Below are 19,830 nucleotides of genomic sequence, written 5' to 3' on the forward strand. Positions count from 1 at the left end.
AACCACCATCACTTAAGCACCATCAACTGATTCCGACAATGGTTCTAGGGTTCCGACGACCACAATAATTGGGGCTTTTACTATAAAAAGGTTCCTAAAGGTACGATACAAAGTTACCATGATGTTTGGGATAAAATTGTTGAGTTTTTGGAAAAACATTGTGTGTTTTCCGACCAAAAACGTTTTTCCGGCGACCTGAAACTAGAGACGTTAGATATCTTTTAGTCGCGGACCGTTAGGAACAAATACGTTAAATGTTTGGACCGTTAGCAGCCAATTCATTAGTTGGGACCGGCAGTGACCAAAAGACGATAGTTGGGGCCAATAAAAACCATTTTTTAATAAAATGATATTATTTACATTAAGAAACAATTTTGTAGTAAAAAAATATAAGCGGGGTCATAGGTCTTACTAGACCCATAGTTTTTAAACGGATTATAACATCTCGTTTATTTGTGAAACCATTTTATCATCAAACTCTAAGTAAATTACTAACTTTTTTACAATAAATAAAATTAAAATAAAAAAATATAAATATTAGACACGAAAAAGAAACATAACCCCACCAGTAAAACTATGGGTGTTCAAAACCGGATATCCAAACTTCGGATATCCGGTCCTTTGGAATAATGAAATTAATTTTCGGAATCCTAATCCTAATCCGAATCCGAATTTTCGGATATTTGAACTTTGGATATCCGATCGGATAGTGATTCATATATCCGAAATAAAATTAAAAAAAACTGGAAAAACAAACAAACAACATTTAAAATTACAAGTCACCAAACATTCAATCCAATATACAGACAAACAAACAACATTTAACATTATTATACTCGTATTACAGAAGATAAAGTTTTCGATTTCATAATATACAATCTTTAAAAAAAACTTGGTGTGTGTATATATAAGTTATAATACTAGCTTGAGTCCCGTGTATTACAAGGGTAGTTGATGATATGTTATATTGTTTAATGATAATTTATCTTTTAAAACAACCATTGATGATAATTATATTCATTCAGTAATAAGTTGTGGGAGGGAACATACAAAACCTATGTATATTTTAAAGAAGAATCTATAATAATATTTCACATACTGAACATCCTACATCAATACTTTGTAATATTTATCTAACTCTAATGCTTACAACTCTGCAAGAGTTAGCATCATACAAAATCAAAATGGGCATTAATATGGAAATAACTCAAATAACTACCTCAAATATAATAAGCAATAATACTAAAAATGAAAAATAAAATTTTTTAATAAAAAAATAGTAAATCTCGAACCCCACATATTCTCCTTCATTGCTTTCTAGACGCACAAAAAATCCGATGAGGTCGATTTGAAGATTTAGTGGATCAATTTGGAAAAAAAATTTGCCTAAACAAAACACTTCTGAAACTTGGTTACTATTCTGTGAGATATTCCCTGTAATACAATGCTGGTGGCGTTTGAAACATGGATATTATCATGAAGCTTAACGCAAAAATAAAAGGAAAAAACAGGATCAAATTCGGTATGAGTCAGTATCCATTGCTTCCTAAAGTAACTTAAATAGGACCCCAATGAGGAGGATATTTTAAACTTGTAACATCTCTATCAAAACGTAAGGTTGTTTCAAAAGTCAAAATGATCACACCAAGAAAGCAAAGGTAAAAAAGAACCAGCACCACATCCAAAGCTTTTCAGTATTACCTTCACAGCATTTAGTTAACGACTCATGAAGGAGTGTATTCAGTTTGACTATTTAAACAGTTGGTGGTAGACGTGCACAAAAAAAACCGGTTCCGGAACCTAACTGGTGGAACCGAACCGGAACCGGTTCCAGTTCCAACCCGGTTGGTACAATACCCGGTTTGGGTATTTTTGTACCCGAAAATCGTACCCGGTTCTCCTATTTGTATGTCAGTATCAGTTCCAACCCGGTTCCTACCCGGTTCTTAATTGGAACCGGTTCGGTTCGTACCTGGAAAAACCGGTTCCGACGGGTTTTTTTGAAGGGTAAAACAAAAGTCAAACTAGCCGTTGGAACCGGTTCCAACGGTAATATAGCCGTTGGAACCGGTTTTTTAGACACCAATTAGCCGTTGGAACCGGTTCCAACGGTAATATAGCCGTTGGAACCGGTTTTTGAGACAATAGATCCGTTTGAACCGGTTCTAACGGTAATATTCATGATGAGGAGGCGGAGGACGGAGTTTCTTCCGATAACGAAGACGAGGGTGAAGACGAGAATGAAGACGAAGAAGAGTTGTAATTATTTGTTTTGGTAAAATTATTTGTAACTTGTTCAACTAATATTTAGTTTTGATTTGTTTTATTATAATTACTTTTGTTACTCATGATTAATTTTTGTTACTTTTTTAATGACGAACATTTTATTTATTTAAAAAATAACTGTTACAAACATTATTAAAACCTAAACGATACTAAACATAAAAACTAAAACATAAAAAACAAAGTCCGTCGTTTTAATCCGGGAATACTTATTTTTGGGTTGTAGAGCCGGACGACTCTCCCACTTCCGTTTTTTTAGCTTCCAAACTTCTTTTCTCTCGACAATACTTATTCGTATGTTTTCGTAATGTCGAGTTGGACTCTGCTTTAAGAAACTTCGAGCAATATTTGCAACGTGCCAACTCATGTGAGTCGGTCATGAGACACAAATCGTAATGAACCCAAACATCGGGGCATCTTGTTGTTTCGATCACCATAACAACGTCATCATTAGTTGCCATTTGTTGTCAATTTAAGGTTAATTGTGGTTTGGAGTGTGTTTTATAGTTTTGAAAGTGGTTTAACAAGTACACAAACAAACCTTGCTATTTATAGTAAGAAAATAACCTATTTGTAGTTAAAAACCGGTTCCAACGGTCAAAAACGGCTATATAGCCGTTGGAACCGGTTCCTAACGGCTATAATATTTAAATTTCAAAAAAAACCGGTGGAACCGGTTTTTACGTAAAAACCGGTTCCGGTTCCAACCCTACCCGGTTCCTAAAAGTTTGCATTTTTGGGCATCGGTTCGGGTCGGGAACCGAACCGGTTCCTGACTGGAACCGGTGTCATTTTCTACCCGGTTTGAAAAAAACCGGTTCGGGTTTTCAAGGTGAACCCGATTTGTGCACGTCTAGTTGGTGGTCATTTAAAGTGATCGCTTACTTATAGTTTATGGGCCAATAACCTTAACTACTAACTAGGCTTCACAATATATGATATATATCACATGGGTTCCATATTAAACGAAATAATGGGCCGTCACAAACCCACATCAAGAATAAAGGAAACAGGTCACACAATGGTTCCAGGTTTTCTTTTAATATTTCCTAATTTTGGCTATAAAGACAAATTGAGAACTCTAGTTTGTTAAATTTTTATGAAGAATTTGATGGATATATATTTTTGAATGGTGAATTTCTTTTAATTCTTGTTGTCTATGTAGGACTTGAACCTAAAATCTCCCCTTTCAAACCCAGCTGTTTAAAATTTTTGTCTTCGTCAATGTGACAATGTACCACCATCTATTTTCGTTATGAACATAACTGATATCACACGTAAACACACACTAAATGAGTGAAGAATCCCAAATACAAACAAAGGAGAATTCTTGTAGTGCTCATCTTATCTTGTAATATATATATATAGGTATTGGATCATTTCAGAAGTTTTTTACAGCGAGAAGTGAAGGTGTAACTCCATTAATCCCTAATTTCACTCCCGTTCTTATGTGTAGGTGCATTGTGTAGGTGCATATGTATGTGTGTAGGTACTTAGGTTTGAATGTGGCTCGGTACATTTATATGTTTGTAGGCATGTTTGAATGTGTAATTAAGACATAAATACAACCAACCTACATATATGTATGTAACATCATATGAAAGGGAGTGAAATTAAGGATTAATGAAGTTTTACCTTCACTTCTCGCACTTCTCGCTGTAATATTACTTCTTGCAAGATCCATCCCATATATATATATATATATATAGGAGAGTTATCCTAAAAATAAGTAGTTTCCTAGGAAGACTAGGAATAAATCATAACCATTGGATCATGTTTATCAATGGTTGAGATTTAAAATTACCAATAACCGACATAGTTTCATAGAATTACTCTTTCATCTTTATAACCGTCATAGTTTCCTAGAATTGTTCTTTCACCATCATTTGTAATGCCAAATGTCAAAAACTTGTTGGTTCTTACCATTCTTAGAAAACTTCTTATTTTTATTTGAACCATTTTCTATATATATATATATATAGGGTAAGGATCATAAGAGAACCCTTTACAAATTGAGAACTTTGAGAACCATTTTGGACCACTAAAAACACTTTTAAAAAAATATTTAAAAAAAATCATAAAACAAAAAATAATAAAAAATTTAAAAAAGTAAAAAAACAAAAATTCTTATATTTCATTCCAGTTTCATTAAAAAAATTTAAAAAAATACAAAAAAAAACGTCGTGTTATACACATATGTATAATTTTATATAATCTTTAGTTACGTAATATACACATATGTACAGTATCATTTATCTTAAATTATACACATATGTACAAAAAAAACATGTAAATATACATATATGTATATATTATACATATGTGTATATAATTTAGCTAAACCGTATTTTTTTATGAAATCGGGATGATAAAATAAGAATTTTGGTTTTTATACTTTTTTGATTTTTGTGTTTTTTTTATTTTATAATTTTTTCTATTTTTGGTTTTTTTGTTGTCCAAAATGGTTCTCATAGTTCTCAATTTCAAAAAGGTTATCTCATGATCCTGATCCTATATATATATATATATATATATATATATATATATAGATTACTCAAGTATACCTAGATACTATTTCGCAACTTGCACATTTTATCCTAACATTATCTTATCATCCAACTTGTTCTACCGGATATGTGATCATAACCAGGTGTAGTGTTTGTATTAGGAATTTGTATTCACCTAGTTATTTCTTTTTTGTTTGATGTTTTAGGGTTTGGAAAACATGTATTATCCGGGTTTATATTAACGAGATGTCAATAATTGGTGTTTCATATTAATTAGCATGAGGTTAAATGAATTATTGAGTCTATGTTGGTAACTAACTTACTTAGGGTTGTCATAGCATGTTAGACACGACACGATAAGACACGATGACCTGTTTTACTAAACACGAACACGAGACGGTAACAAATCGTGTCATTTTTTCCAAACACGAACCTATTTGGTAACAGGTTAACCTGTTAAGGAACCAATATGACTTTAGGTTTAAGACTTTAGGATTGTGTGTGTGTGTGTGTGTGTATAGGTGACGGTTCAGGAGAGAAGTCAAGTTATGGTGAGAAATGCGAGAAGTTATTTATAGCCCTAGATTAAGAGTTTATTCAGATTTTTCGGACTTTAGTAAGTCCTGACTAAATAAAAATGATTTGGTGACACTAAAATCACCAATATTTATGAGTTCATTGTCTCTATTGTTCATGGCGGATGTGAAATTACGTTAATGTGTGAGTTGTTTCTAAAAGAAGTAGCTATAAAAAAAATTTAACACAGTTGATTGTAACTTTCATTAGTGTAAAAGATTATTTGCCCAGGTACCGACTGAGTCAACCACTTCTATTCCAAGAATTGAACGAGTCAAGCCTTTTAATAATATTTATCGAAGATCAAGTCCGATTGTGCAGGTCATGCAATTATTTGAGCAGCATTGACGTGTGGTTCCACTTGTTTAAAAATCAATATAGGACAATTAATTTATAATCTAAAATAAGGTTATTAAATATTTATAGTTACAAAATAATCAAAAAACGTATATATGAAATAAACATATCGTAATATTATTTATAGATATGAAAGCTTTTATACGTACTAATATACGTCCTGAGTTGTACGTTTACGAAACATACATCTAAAATGAAGCACTCTGTGGATTTGCCGCTACAACATTAAGAGAGATTCACATGCGAAAGTTTTCAAAAAGGGGTTGCGGCGCAACTGATTGCTCATTTACCTACACTTCATTGTAATCGTTTTGGATAGCTTTATGATTTCCAAGAGTAACTTTTTGATGACAATTCTTAATCAAGTTGCATCAGCCATGTATATTACGTACCACGAGGCCTATTCAGATTGAAGTTATAACTAGTTATATTTTGTGTTGTGTTGTAATTACGTTATTCGCATAATTACCAAATTGTCACCGTGTCTTCTCTTCCATTTCGATCATTTCGTACGTTACGACCAAATTTCACTATAAAATTGGTTGTTTTTGCTACAAACGTTTTCAACAATTTCCCCACCATTGGCAAGAAGTTTTGCACAAATCTTTGACAATAAATAAAAACAAAAATAACTTAAACACAGCCTTCCGAGAAAATAGTCACATAAAAGGGTGTTGCCGCAATTTCGTCACAAGTGTAAAACCTTCCCCCGACAAATTACCGACTACTATTTTATGCATCTATTAATTATATACCCGAAATATAAAAAATCAAATTATAAACAAACAAACAAGTAAACACAAATTTATGACAAAATAGTCGCAATGCTTGCAGATTTTGCTACAACTTTGCGACAGTTCTGTATATTTAATTGAGTCTAAAAACTAATAACTGAAAAAAAAACATAAAACAAGAAAAACTGTCGCAAAGCTTGCCAGTAACTAAATTAACGACAGCTTTTTTACTGGAACCTATTTCGTCGGAATATTGTGGCTATAGACTATTTGTCGCATAACCAGTTGTCGCAAAACAATTGTTTTGTAGTAGTGTTTGTATTTGAACCAAATTCTTACTCTCTTTGCCACAGTTTAACATAATCAACTTTCCATTTATAAAGATTTTCGAGAAATATAATCCGGTAAAAAAACACTTTTTATTCATAACTAGCACTATTAATTTCCAATATGATTTATTTACGTAATTACATGCTAATTGCAACGAAGGAAATTGTTTATGATCTTGCTTGCATTTTAAATATTATTATAGTTTAATTAAAACTGTTTATATATACATATTACTTATAATTTATAAGTTGTTTATATTTTATTAGGTAACGCGCAACCGTTTTTTTTTTAAGAGTTTCACAATAAAATTGCATCAAATTCCGTAAAAACCAGCGTATCATAAAAATAGTTCATTTAACGGAAAGTGGAGGGAGATGAGTTCATGAATAGAAATTATCGTGGTTTAACGGTTTTTTTTATGTCAACTCCCTCAACAATCGAAAGAGTATGCGGGAGTAACGACGATGATGTTTACAAGTTGGCTAATGAGTGATATCTTGCAAAACATAAGCAAGTATTTCCCTAACCGGTAGCTTGGGTAATTGATCGAGTGTGTCCAAAGTCGTTTTTGGTGCCGAATGATGTGGCCCAAGTTATACATATTTTTATATAAATATTTTCCACACTTTTGATTACTTTTGACCTTTGAAATTGTTATACTCATTCATGGAATGATTGTTTATATTTAAAGTTTAAGGGTTTTAAAAGTATACGAGAAAACATGAATAAATGGATTGAACAATAATAACTGTTTTAAAATATAATGATGATTAGAATGGATTATTCTTTTCTGTTTAAGTCAACAAATTTTGAGGGTTAATTGTGTTAATTTGTTGACTAATTGATTTAAATGTTTAACAGGATGATCAAAAAGAAAAGGGTTAAACAGATAAAAGGATCCAATTACAATAAAGAGGCAGGTAAGAGGGCAACAAGCTGCACCTCCACCCCTTTTGAATGACAATTAATCATGTGGGCTGTGATACACTATACATTATTCTTGTTCAATATAAAGGAAAAGAATAAAAAGCAGGGCAGAAGCTGATTGAGAGTTTTGGTGTTGACGAAAGGAATTAAAAAAGAAAAATTGGAGAAGACCAAGCACGCAAAGAATCTGGTCAACAAAAGTCTGTACGGGAAGAAAAAGATAAGCAAGCTAGTAGGTCTGTAAACGAACTGAACGTTACTTCTGGTTATAGCGAACGAATAATCATTGAGTCCAACTGTTCCCTTGATACATATGCCGTGTTCATATAATATGATATGAATATACCACATCAATTCATTATGTATGGATGATGAGATTTCATTGTAAATTTTGCTTATTGATTACTTTTCTTTATTAGAAAGAATCTAGTTTTTATATTAATTTAAAAATATAGTAATATTATAATACATAAACAAATATTTTTTAACGACGAGATCTATTAAAATTACAGAATCCATCAAAATTATTCAACATGACCTAGAAGGAATTCCGGGAGGTGGGGTCTAGGAGTAGTATTACTTGCCAATCTCCTTTCGGGGCCTTGGTTTATTTGAATTTCGTATTTACGTGTATGAAAAGATGTATTAATCCGAATTACCACGAATCTCAATGACCAAGAATTGCTAATCGACGATTCGGCCCAATCAATTTATCCATTGATCCAATATCGTTTACTATCTAGTGGAATCAAGGCTTTCGTGCTTTGGTAGATCTCTGAGATCTCCGATGTCTCCGGGTTCGTTTGTGTTCATTTATTTAATAAATGAAAGAACACGAACAAAAATGTTGTGTTCGTTTAATTAACAAACGAACATGAACACATGTTTGTTTCATTAATTTATGCTCATGGACGTTTTTTTTATGATCGTTTATGTCCGTTTATTTAAGTTCGTTAATGTTCATTTACATATTAAAAGAATATAATTAAATATTTTTTGGATGAGTTATCTACTCAATGGTTTATGTTTCTTTGTGGGTTTTTTTTTGTGTTTTCATTTATATTTATTCATATATGTTCATTTATCTTTGTTAAGATATGTTCATTTATGATATATTATGTTTGTGAACTGTACGTTTAGATTTTAAATAAACGAATATAGACGAACACAAACATGTTCATTTTTTAAATAGATGAGCATGAACACTAAAGTGTCCGTGTTCGTTTAAAGTTTAATGAACGAACACAAGTGTGCCATTTTTCACGTACGTTCGGTTTCTTCACAGGCTTACAAGCTAGTAAACACGAGAACTGATTTAAGATGTTAGACACAAAGGTTAATTAAGTTAAGCTAACATGCTATTATATAGTTGAATCCTTTTTCCCTTTTTAATGAATCGAAATATACATTTTATATGTTTATCGTTTTTGAATATGAATAGCTAAATTTGTTGAACTAAGTAGGCAAGAATGAATAGCAATCAACCATTTTTCTGAAACCGATCTCGAAGTGGCGTTGTTGACAAAGAGAAAATTTATCAAAAAATATTGCCCAACTATCTAGGTTTTTTATTGTTTAATGTAGTCGTTTAAATAATTTATGCATTTATTTTTTTTAGTTTTCTTACTTAATTTTTTTAGTTTATTATTTATATTATTTGTAACTAATGCAATTGTTTCCAATTTTTTTAATGTATGTATTTTATTTTATTTTATTATAGAAAGATTATAAGTTTTAATTTATTTATAAACTAGCTTTAAAACTCGTGTAACACACATGATGATCTAAATAATTAAGTTACAAATAAAACAATACATAATGTATACAGAAACATGTATTACATATTTGCTTGTATCATTATACATAAATTGATTTTATTTATATCATAAAATGTTTTTTTCCAAAAAAAAAATAATGCATGTTCCAAAACATACGCAATAACACTCTATCTATTAAAAATTTATTCTTAGCATCATATGTGTATAATTAAAAAAAATTGGTTATGAACCAATTTCAGAGATTACTTCTCATATAATAATAGTTTTGAGATACACCATAAAAAAAAATTTTGATAAGTTTGAAAGGATTCTCGACTTTGCCAACTGACAATAAAAAAGAGGTTAACCCGTTCAAATTTGTGAATGTTTTGCTTTACTTGAGCATAATTTGTACGACATGCTTCACATACAATATTCTGATAATTATTCAACGAAAAGTCAATGCTGACACAAATGTTTATAACTTGATAAAAGTTAGAAGTATTGATAGGCCTAGAGGTGGCATGTCGGAAGTGTTTGTCATTTTTTCTTAAATTTTAATAGTTTTGGGAAAAATACTCAATGTGCAAATCCCGAATCTTTTGACTATTTCCAAAATGTCCTTAAAAATAAATTTGAAATCCGATCACATTTAAAATTTTAACTTCTATAACTTCCACAAAAAAAACGTACCCAAAGCAATCATTGATAAAAAACACAAGAAACTAAATATGATAAACTTTATTATATTTGAAAATGATTGGTATAATTTAACACATATATGTATAGTTTACTAAATTAACCAAAAAATAAATAGGTAGATTTTAAATCATATATTTATAATTTATAAATATATATGACAATGTGCAAAAAAACCCAATAGATAAATGGATTTATTTTTAAAAATGGATCAACTATTAAGCATATATTTATAATTTAATGATATAAAATTTGTTCGTAAATTGAAAACATATTAGAGTTTTTTTTATTATTTACAATCTAACAATATACAATATAATATGTTAATGATAACATTTAAAATTATATTCTTTTCAATATTTAACAAACACGGTTTGTTGTTGATTTTTAGATTTCACCAATTATGTTGTGAAATATATTCTAACAATGTATAGTATTATAATATGTAAATATTTATTATTATAAAAGTGTATAGATATAAGATAAATAAAGTTTAAAGAAAAGTAAATAATTTAATCATGTTATAAATATAATATAAATAGAGTGTAAAAGAATAGTGAATAATTATTAATCTATGACATATATTAGTTTTAGAGGGAAAAAAATTGTAATGATTAACTATAAATCGACACGTGTTTACAATTATTTTACTTTATTGAAATAGATAAATATATATTAAATAAAATTATATTCATAAAAAGAAAGACGGAAAATGTAGTATACCATAAGTTAAATGATGGGTTAAATGGTGAAGAAAAAGATGAGGTGACGTTAAGAATAATAAATGAAACTCTAGAGCGCTCAACTGGGAACACAAATAAAACTCCATGAGAGATAAGAATCATATTACTTGATCAAAAAGCAAAGGATAAAGGTAATGGATGACAAGATTACTTGATCAAAAATAATGTTGGCTTAGAATCAAATGAAGATTAATATCCACGTTAAAGAAAAAGGTTGAACTTGTGGTGTTTGGGCTAAGAATTAATTGGAATTCAGACCCACAATAAAGGGTTGTTTTGGCTGTCGGTTGGACAAAAAGAATAATAGCCAACTTTTTGGGAGTAGTTTATGCAACGAGACACCGACACGTAGGGCTGTTTACTAACCGAGCCGAATTGAATACAAGCTTGCTCATATTTAATTTGGTTTGAAACCGAGCTGAGCCAATTGGTTTGAATTTCATGAAACGAGCGATGTGTTTATACTTGGACTTAGTTTGGTTTAAAACCCATCTGCTTGGTTCGGATTGGGTTCGTATAAAATTTTGAACTTTAGATTTCTAAAACTCAAAAATGTCATTAATTCAAGACTTCCAACTCTAAAATGTGTAAACTCAAAGTAAACAAGAAAACATACATAATAAGTTTAAAAAAGATGCATGTTCGATATTTCCTGCTAGCAACTGAACAAACAGTTCGTGTTATCGTGTATCAAGCGTGACGAGAACCGGGTAATTAATTTTGGCACCAATTCGGTACCCACTTTTTGAGGCTTCAGGATCAGTACGGTATGGATACTAGTAACCATTTTTGATACCAAGCTTTGTGTTATGTTATTTAAGCAACCAATGTGGATCATAGATAACACATTGATCTATCATCAAGAACTCGTCTATCACCTAGTTTCTTAATAACAATCCACTAGAATAAATGTTTACCTCAAGCAAGAATGAAGGTAAAAAAACAAAAAACCAATATTAATTTATTCTTTTGATCAATAACCTTCATAATATTGTTGGTCTAATGCGTGTTTGTTTGTATAATAATCCATCCTCAGAGTACCTTTCCCACGTGAATGCGGCTAGCTTTGTGTCAATAAAGCTCTCCAGTATCTCTAATTTTGTGCCGTGGGAGAAACAGATGCGGACTCTTTTATTCAACCATGATATGCTCGGTTTTATCAATGATGACTCAAAACCGGAATATAGTTCCCGTACCAAGTATCAGAAATGGGAAAGGCTGGATGCCCTAGTGCAAGGGTGGATCTTTGGTTCGTTGAGTGAAGATGCGATGAAAACTGTTGTCGATGAACCCACGGCTTATGCGGTTTGGTTGAAGCTACTTATTAAATATAACCCTGTAGGTAAAAGCACAACCATCCCCAACACCAACATAGACAGACACAAAAATAAAGGTAGACATATTACACTACTACGCGCCTACTGTATGTATTAATCCCTCATATATTAATTTCCATGATTCTTCATATGGGGATGTACAGAATTCGATAAGTACATCCCACTACGCAGAGCTATTCAACTGGGAGACTGGAAGCAAGCTCAAGAATTTTTCGACCGGGACAAAGATGCATTGACCGCTGATCTCGATTATAAAGGACACACAGCCCTTCATCTTGCAATCAGAAATCATGAAAATATTCGGTTTCTAGAGAATCTCCTCAATCAGATCAACTCCGAGTTACTTCCAACTCTGGTTGACAATACAAGGTGTAACGTGTTGTATTATGCTGTAACTCTTAACAACAACCTGGTGGTACAAAAGTTGGTCGAGAAAAACCCACGATTATTATTCCGAACCAATGCTTCGCCTCTTGCATTAGCTGCTACATATACCGAACCCAATACTAGTCAGTATTTACTTCGAAAGTGCAAACAATACCTTAGCCTCATCGAGGAGGGAGACCTGAACCCCTTTGAGGGGTTTGCAGGTTATGACATTATCCATAATTCAATCATGGCCGGGTATATTGGTGAGCTTTTACTGTATTCGTCAGCTATCTTGTTGCGTTGATATATATACAAGATAGCTGAGGAATACAGTAAAAATTTATTTTGGTATTCTAAATTCTACTTGCAGGTGTTGCATATGAGATGCTAAAGGACTACCCTAAACTGGCTGGAAGAAAACACAAACATTTTGGACTTGTCTTAAGATCTCTTGCAGAAAAGTCGGACGCATATCCGAATGCCAAAAGATACAACTTCTACCAAAAATTTGTTTATTCTCGTATGTTTCTTTAGTCGCTCAATATATATTCAATTTTCTAATATCGGATATACATTTTCAAACCAAAAATTTGTGCAACGTCATATGTATCCGTCTTCTCCTCCCCCCCCCCCCCCCAATTTTTTATGACAAAAATCGGCCACATCAAATCTGAACAACATTATTCCTCCGTACTTACAACAATGACGTCCAGAGCTAATTCACCGTCATTTGAGATGGCGGAACTTACTTTTCGTCTTGTTACCACCTACTTTCCAGTAATCTTCATATCAGACCGCCCAAAAACACTCATTTTTGTTGAGACCATCCATCCAAAAAAGAATAAAACTTATGGATCCAATGCTGGTTGGCTTTTTTTGCTCGATCTTTGTTCAAAAATAAAATAAAAATGTCTCAAACCCCTAAAACATAACTTAAAGGAACTATTATAATTTATATTTGCTTCACCATCTTAATAAACATTTTTTTATTTTCCTATTGAAGATATTCCTGTAAAGAATTGCAGCTTAGGCGATACATGTAAGATCCCAGTTTGGGTTCGAGTCAAAATGGGGTTTAGAACAAATTCCACTACTAGAAAAATAGATGTTTTTCTACAATCGAATTGTAGGAAATTTGCTGAAAATCCAGTTTCTAACAGTTTTTCAATAAAAAAGTTATTGAAAAAGCACATGCTTGAAAATAGTTTTCAACCGTTTTTCAACTTTTCTTACAAAATTGCTAAAAAATATGTGGTTGTCAACTTCCTACAACTTTCCTACAAAAACTATTTTGACTTAACATAATGTTTATTAGATAATATTGTAGCAAAGTTGGAGTTTATTTTTTTGTTGGAACTACTTGTCGTAGAAAATTTGTAGGAAATTTTTGTGGGAAAATGACTTGTTTTCTAGTAGTGTTCAATCATAAATTCCTTGTGTAATTTGTTTTGCGGGTATACTGATGAAATAACTCATAAGTCGTCGCTATATAGCCCATATGTTGTCATCTCACGATTTTTTTAACGACAAGTCAGCACCATAAAGGTTCATAGCCATTGGTGCAAAAGTTGGCGCACCAACCCACTAAATTACCCTAATTAAACTTGAATCTTAGCACCTATCCGCTAAATTACCGAGAACCCCATAGATGAGTTAAAAGAATAATCACTTAATTTATATGATGTTTTAAGTTTTCTAATTTCATTACTCACTTACATGAGTCATACCTTACCAAAATAATCAACGGAAGATCAAAATTTCAAACATTGTAACAAATTAAGAGCCCATCATTATTGAGTTCTAGATCAAAGTTTGACTTATCAAAGATCCGTTCTAGATTGGGGTGAGATGGACACTTTGATTGATTATGAGAGTGAGATGGGGAATAATGAACACGTAAACTGCGTTCTGTTATTCATGTTATCATCTACCTATAGCGAATTAGCGATGACATGTCATCCGTATAGGGTCAAAGAAAACAACATCGTTGTTTCTTTTTATTTATTCCAGGATATAAGGAAAGTAAAAAAAATGAAAATAGTTAAATCTATGGTGACGACATGTCATTTGCATATGACCAAAGAACACGGCATTGTTCTATCTTTTATTTATTCCTGAAATATTGGAAAAAGGAAAAAAGAAAATAGCTAACTCTGTATCGATGGCATGTCTTCACCATAGGCTATAGGTTAACCTGATAACGTTGTTCCGCTTATTGTTTAATGCTATTTAAAAAGTACAAAAGTAAATAATTAGCATATGGCGGCAACATGTGGTCGAGGCAACTCACAAAAACTCAAAATTCTGGAGAAGCATATGCGGATGACCTGCCGTCGTTGTAAGCTGAACTAGACCGCTGACACCATGTGTTCGTTATAACCCTCTTCGTCTTAGCTTCAATATTAACATAAAAAATAGCATTCATGTTAACTTTTAACAAACTGAAATCCACTACAAAAAGATGATTAAAATTCACTTAACCTGTTATTTTAAGTTGTCTACACACAACTCATGGTCGAAGTTGAACCCTTGGAAGAATATTCAAGCTACGTACCTCTTAACCATTTGAGCAGCTATAACCATGTGTAGCCATTGATGTTGTTGGGTTTTTATTTAAGATTATTGTAATTTCATTCTTTATGTTCATATAACATAATTTTGTTTCTTGTGTAGTCACCAAGAAGATTTTTGTCAAATTTTGGGATGTTCTTCAACATGGTAATTAGGACTCTAATTTCTCCTTCCATTGCAATAGTTTCTAAACATAATACAAGATTAAGCTTAGTCATTGTTTTAATACAAAACATAACATCATGTAACTTTCGATCGTTGAAGGGCAACGACTTGATTCTTGTATGTAACTTCACAACTAAAATTTTGGTTGCCATTAATTGTCTACAGTGCCACATATCAAGCAGCTCCACGAGGAAAAAGTGGAACACAATTCAAGTCTTGCCATGCTAAAGTTTATATGTGAGGAAGCTGGCAAATTAGAATATGATGGTTATAAAAAGTACGAAAAAGCGCTTATGTTGGCCATGGAAAATAATATTCCTGAGGTAATAGAGCATATCATCCGATTGTTTCCAGAATTACTTCAGATCTCGAACGATGAAGGGAATTCACTTTTGCAACTCTCGGTGATCAACCGCTGTGAAAATGTCTACAAATTTTTGGAGCCCGAAATAATGTATAACAGTGATTTGAGATAAAAACTCATTTTCTGTCACTATGATAACAACATTTTGCACTTGGCCGGAAAATTAGCACCTCTAGACAAACTTAATATGGTTACCGGTTCAGAATTACAAATGCAAAGGGAGTTACAGTGGTTTAAGGTGAAAATGTTATTTCCTATACTTGAAAAAATGAAATTACTTTGAATTTATATATATATATATATATATATATATATATGTTGTAACATCTATCAACTTACAGGAAGTGAGTAAACTATTGCGGCCAAGTGAGAGGACAACGAAGAACGCGGAAAGCGAAACACCAACGATGGTGTTTAGTAAAGAACATGAGAACTTGAGACAAAAAGGTGAAGAGTGGGTGAAAAAAACAGCCGATTCATACACGATTACAGCTGCACTTATTATTACAATTGTTTTTGCTTCGGCCATTACCGTACCAGGTGGAAACGATGAGAATACTGGAAAAGCAATCTATAAAACAAAGCCGAGCTTCATCATATTTATTGTCGCAGATGCAATCTCATTGTTCACATCCACCACCTCCTTGCTACTGTTTCTATCGATCCTCACAGCACATTATTCGTATGACGATTTCCTCTACAAGTTACCTAAGCAATTGATACTTGGTCTTGCCATGTTATTCTTATCGGTGACAACCATGTTGATAGCCTTTGTTCAACATTATATATTATGTCTGGGCAAGAGAAGTTGTGGATATTGGTCCCAATTGGTGCATTAACATGTCTTCCAATTGCTTCATTTGTGACATTGCAATTACCGTTGCTTGCTGATCTTATCTCTTCAACATATGGTCATGGATACTTTCGTGAACGAAGTGAGCTTGGTTGCTTAAAGACCCATGTAGACTAATAAATGAGGCTATTTTAAATTATTGGAGTTATTTGACTTTTCAAGTTTAATTATGTGTGTGTGTGCTGGAATAAAGGAAGATACGATTTAGATTTCTTTGTCTTTTCTTGTGAATTATACTGAACTCTGAAGTGTGGCAATTGTTGCTAAAAGAAATAGTTATAATTTATAAAAATATAAAAGGTTGTATTATAAGTTATCAGTTTAAAAGATGTGATACTGATTCCAGGTACCAACTGAGTCAAACCCATTTAATCCATGAATTAAAAGAGTCAACTCAAGCCTTTTGATTTATGAATCGAAGATCAAGACAATTATTTGACGTGTGGTTTTCACACACCAACGTAGTTTGTCGGAATATTGAGGCTATATGTCTATTTAGTGCTGACAATTGGGTACCTATATAAGACACGATAAGACCTGTTGGTCATAAAAAAAGTTACCATTACCGAACATATGAATATGTAAGAACTAAAAAGTGTTTTTTAAATTATATATGACGCTTAAAACTATTTATCTAATTAATAAAAGATCATTGATTCTAATATCCTATAAGATAAATAATAATTATTTGATGGACGTAATTACATTTACTATCTTAATTTGGTTTCTCCTTGGGTATATATTAATAGAGAGATAATTAGATAGAATAAGGTTATCAATAACCACGAATTCATTCCTCCCTCTATCTGTATTCGCCATCATAATTAGTACAACCTAAATGAAACCGATCAACAACTGAATCATGTCATCTTCCGTCCCTGCGCTTACATGATTAACAAATGCACAATTACGTCATCATCACGTTAAAGAATTGATCAACATGACACACTTAGTTTAGTTCGCTATGTGTGTATAAATATATACATATATACACTCTTCTCTCTCTCTCTCCATCTCTCTCTCTACTCTCTCTCTCTCTCTCTATATATATATAGTACTACCAATAGAATTAATACAAATAGCAAAGTTGGAGACTTAGGTGGACCAAACAAATGAACGATTCCACCACCGAGTCAAACTCCACAATATTATTACCGAGTCTCAACAAGGTGGAGACGATCATCGGATACACCTTCAAAAACAAAGAGTTACTAAACGAAGCTTTTACTCATAACTCATATAAAGATCACGGCGATCCTCAAACATCTAACGAGCGGCTCGAGTACCTCGGAGACTCGGTTTTGAATCTCATGTTTGCCAAACAACAGTATTTCTCATACCCAAAAATGAAGTCTGGAGAGTTGACTCAGTTACGCGCAGCTAATGTCGACACTGAAGCCTTGGCTCGTGTCGGGTTCAAACACGGGTTACATAGGTTCCTCAAACATGATGATCCATCACTTAATGAAAGGGTATGAACTATTATTATTATTATTGTGAAAAGATCCAATACACTAATTCTTAACAGGGCCGTCTTTGAGGCATGGCAGGGTAGTCGACGGCCACATGTCTGACACCCCGCTAGGCCTGAAAAAAAATTTTCAAAAAAAAATATATGTATTTTTATCAAAAACATGTGTATAATCAATGTTTCAAAACAATTACATAACCATTAGCTTGGTCTAATGGTAAAGGGGCATGACCTAACCAAAAGGTTGTGGGTTCTAGTCTTATTTAAGACAATTTTAAACTTATTTTTATATAAAAGTATTTTACACAACTTAAATCATAATCAAATAAGCCCATTTATAATTAAATTGTTTAAACCCAACAAAATGTTTCTTTTACTTAAGGCCCAAAAAAAAGTTCGCCTTTGGTCCAAAAAATTTTTCGTCTTTTCGGAGCCGACCCTGACTCTTAACGTACATTAACGTACGCGAATCTCATTTTTCACGAATCAATCCATGAAATCACATCCCAACATCTCGGAATCGTCAATACATATCCAATTAATCATTGGTTAAGCGAAAAAACAGTTTTGGATTAGGGACCGCTCGCATCAACGAATTCAAAGTTAGAAGTTCCATTTGTCACATTGAATGGGACATAGTTTGAACTATTAAAAACTATGTAACTTTTAATTAAAAAATTAAAAAATTGGTCGTCGCAAAGTCAAGTCATGAATATTACAAAAAGTAGACGAAGTTGGTTGCAAAACAGTCATAAATGTTTGTTTTTTGGCAATAGCTTATTAAACGGTGACTTGTTTGTGTGTTCAAAGGTTGTGAAGAATTTGTTGGAACCTTTGACAACACCGGAAAACCTTAGTCTGAATCCAGTGAAGAAGTTGAACGAAACGTGCCAAAAGATTGGGATAAAACTAGAATACAAAAGTTTGTGGATTGAAACCGGAGATATCGAAGTATATAAAGACAACAAACTAATTGGCAAAGGAAACAAACTAATTGGCAAAGGAAACTACAAGAAAAAGAAAACGACTGCTAAGAACAAAGCAGCAGCCGATGCTTACGAGAATCTTATCAAGTTGTTTGACATATGACAAACAAATGTGTGTGTTTGTGTTTTCATTGAAAAGACAGAAACATTGTACATTGCATCATTGAGGAAGAGAAAGAGAGAGTCCCACTTTTGATGGTGGTGTGTATTCATACAATCTAGCAAAAAGCAAGATTGGATTGTTTGTTATGTATTATTGAACTATTTATAATTTAATATAACTTTCATAAGCTCATATCTTGGTTATTAATGTTAGTTTGTTTTTTTTTACAACTTCCTATAGCATATATATAGCAAAACTCGTATATTTCTCGTTGTGTACTGTCCACAAAAGAGAGAACATTCATATGAAATGTCGCACTTCAAATATCACCAATGTATTTTGAACATAATTGCGGATAAACGCTAACTGGGTGGGGTGATCCTTGGATGGTAATCTTCTGAGAAAGCTCCACCTCCACGTACCCGTTTAAACAAAATCACATATGTGAGCATTTAATTGACAAAACGGTCAATATTGGTTGGTTTGAAGGCCAGATGTTAGATAAACTACTTAACTAGTGATGGTTTCAAGTGACATGTCAAGTTACTAAAGTTCTAAGGATTAACGTTATTGGATATCACAATTAATAAAAGTAACATTAATAATAAATGATTGGAGACTCAACGGGCATCCCCTCTATATCCGTTCATATATAGCTCAATGTTATGAATTGAAACCATTGTAAGGTATAGAATTTG

At 32.3% G+C, this 19,830-nt stretch overlaps 1 protein-coding gene across 1 annotated transcript; it reads left to right on the forward strand.

Moving 5' to 3' along the window:
• Nucleotides 1-17,684: 17,684 nt before the first annotated feature.
• LOC143594125 (ribonuclease 3-like protein 3) lies at nucleotides 17,685-19,132 on the forward strand. The gene is made up of 2 exons (XM_077073514.1): nucleotides 17,685-18,044; nucleotides 18,854-19,132. The coding sequence occupies exons 1-2, from the start codon at nucleotides 17,685-17,687 to the stop codon at nucleotides 19,130-19,132; spliced, it is 639 nt and encodes a 212-aa protein (XP_076929629.1).
• The last annotated feature ends 698 nt before the right edge of the window (nucleotides 19,133-19,830 follow it).

This window comes from Bidens hawaiensis, unplaced genomic scaffold (genome assembly GCF_021521415.1).
Source record: "Bidens hawaiensis isolate Kalapana, Puna unplaced genomic scaffold, B.hawaiensis_p1.1 tig00043105_1, whole genome shotgun sequence".
Taxonomy (NCBI): domain Eukaryota; kingdom Viridiplantae; phylum Streptophyta; class Magnoliopsida; order Asterales; family Asteraceae; genus Bidens; species Bidens hawaiensis.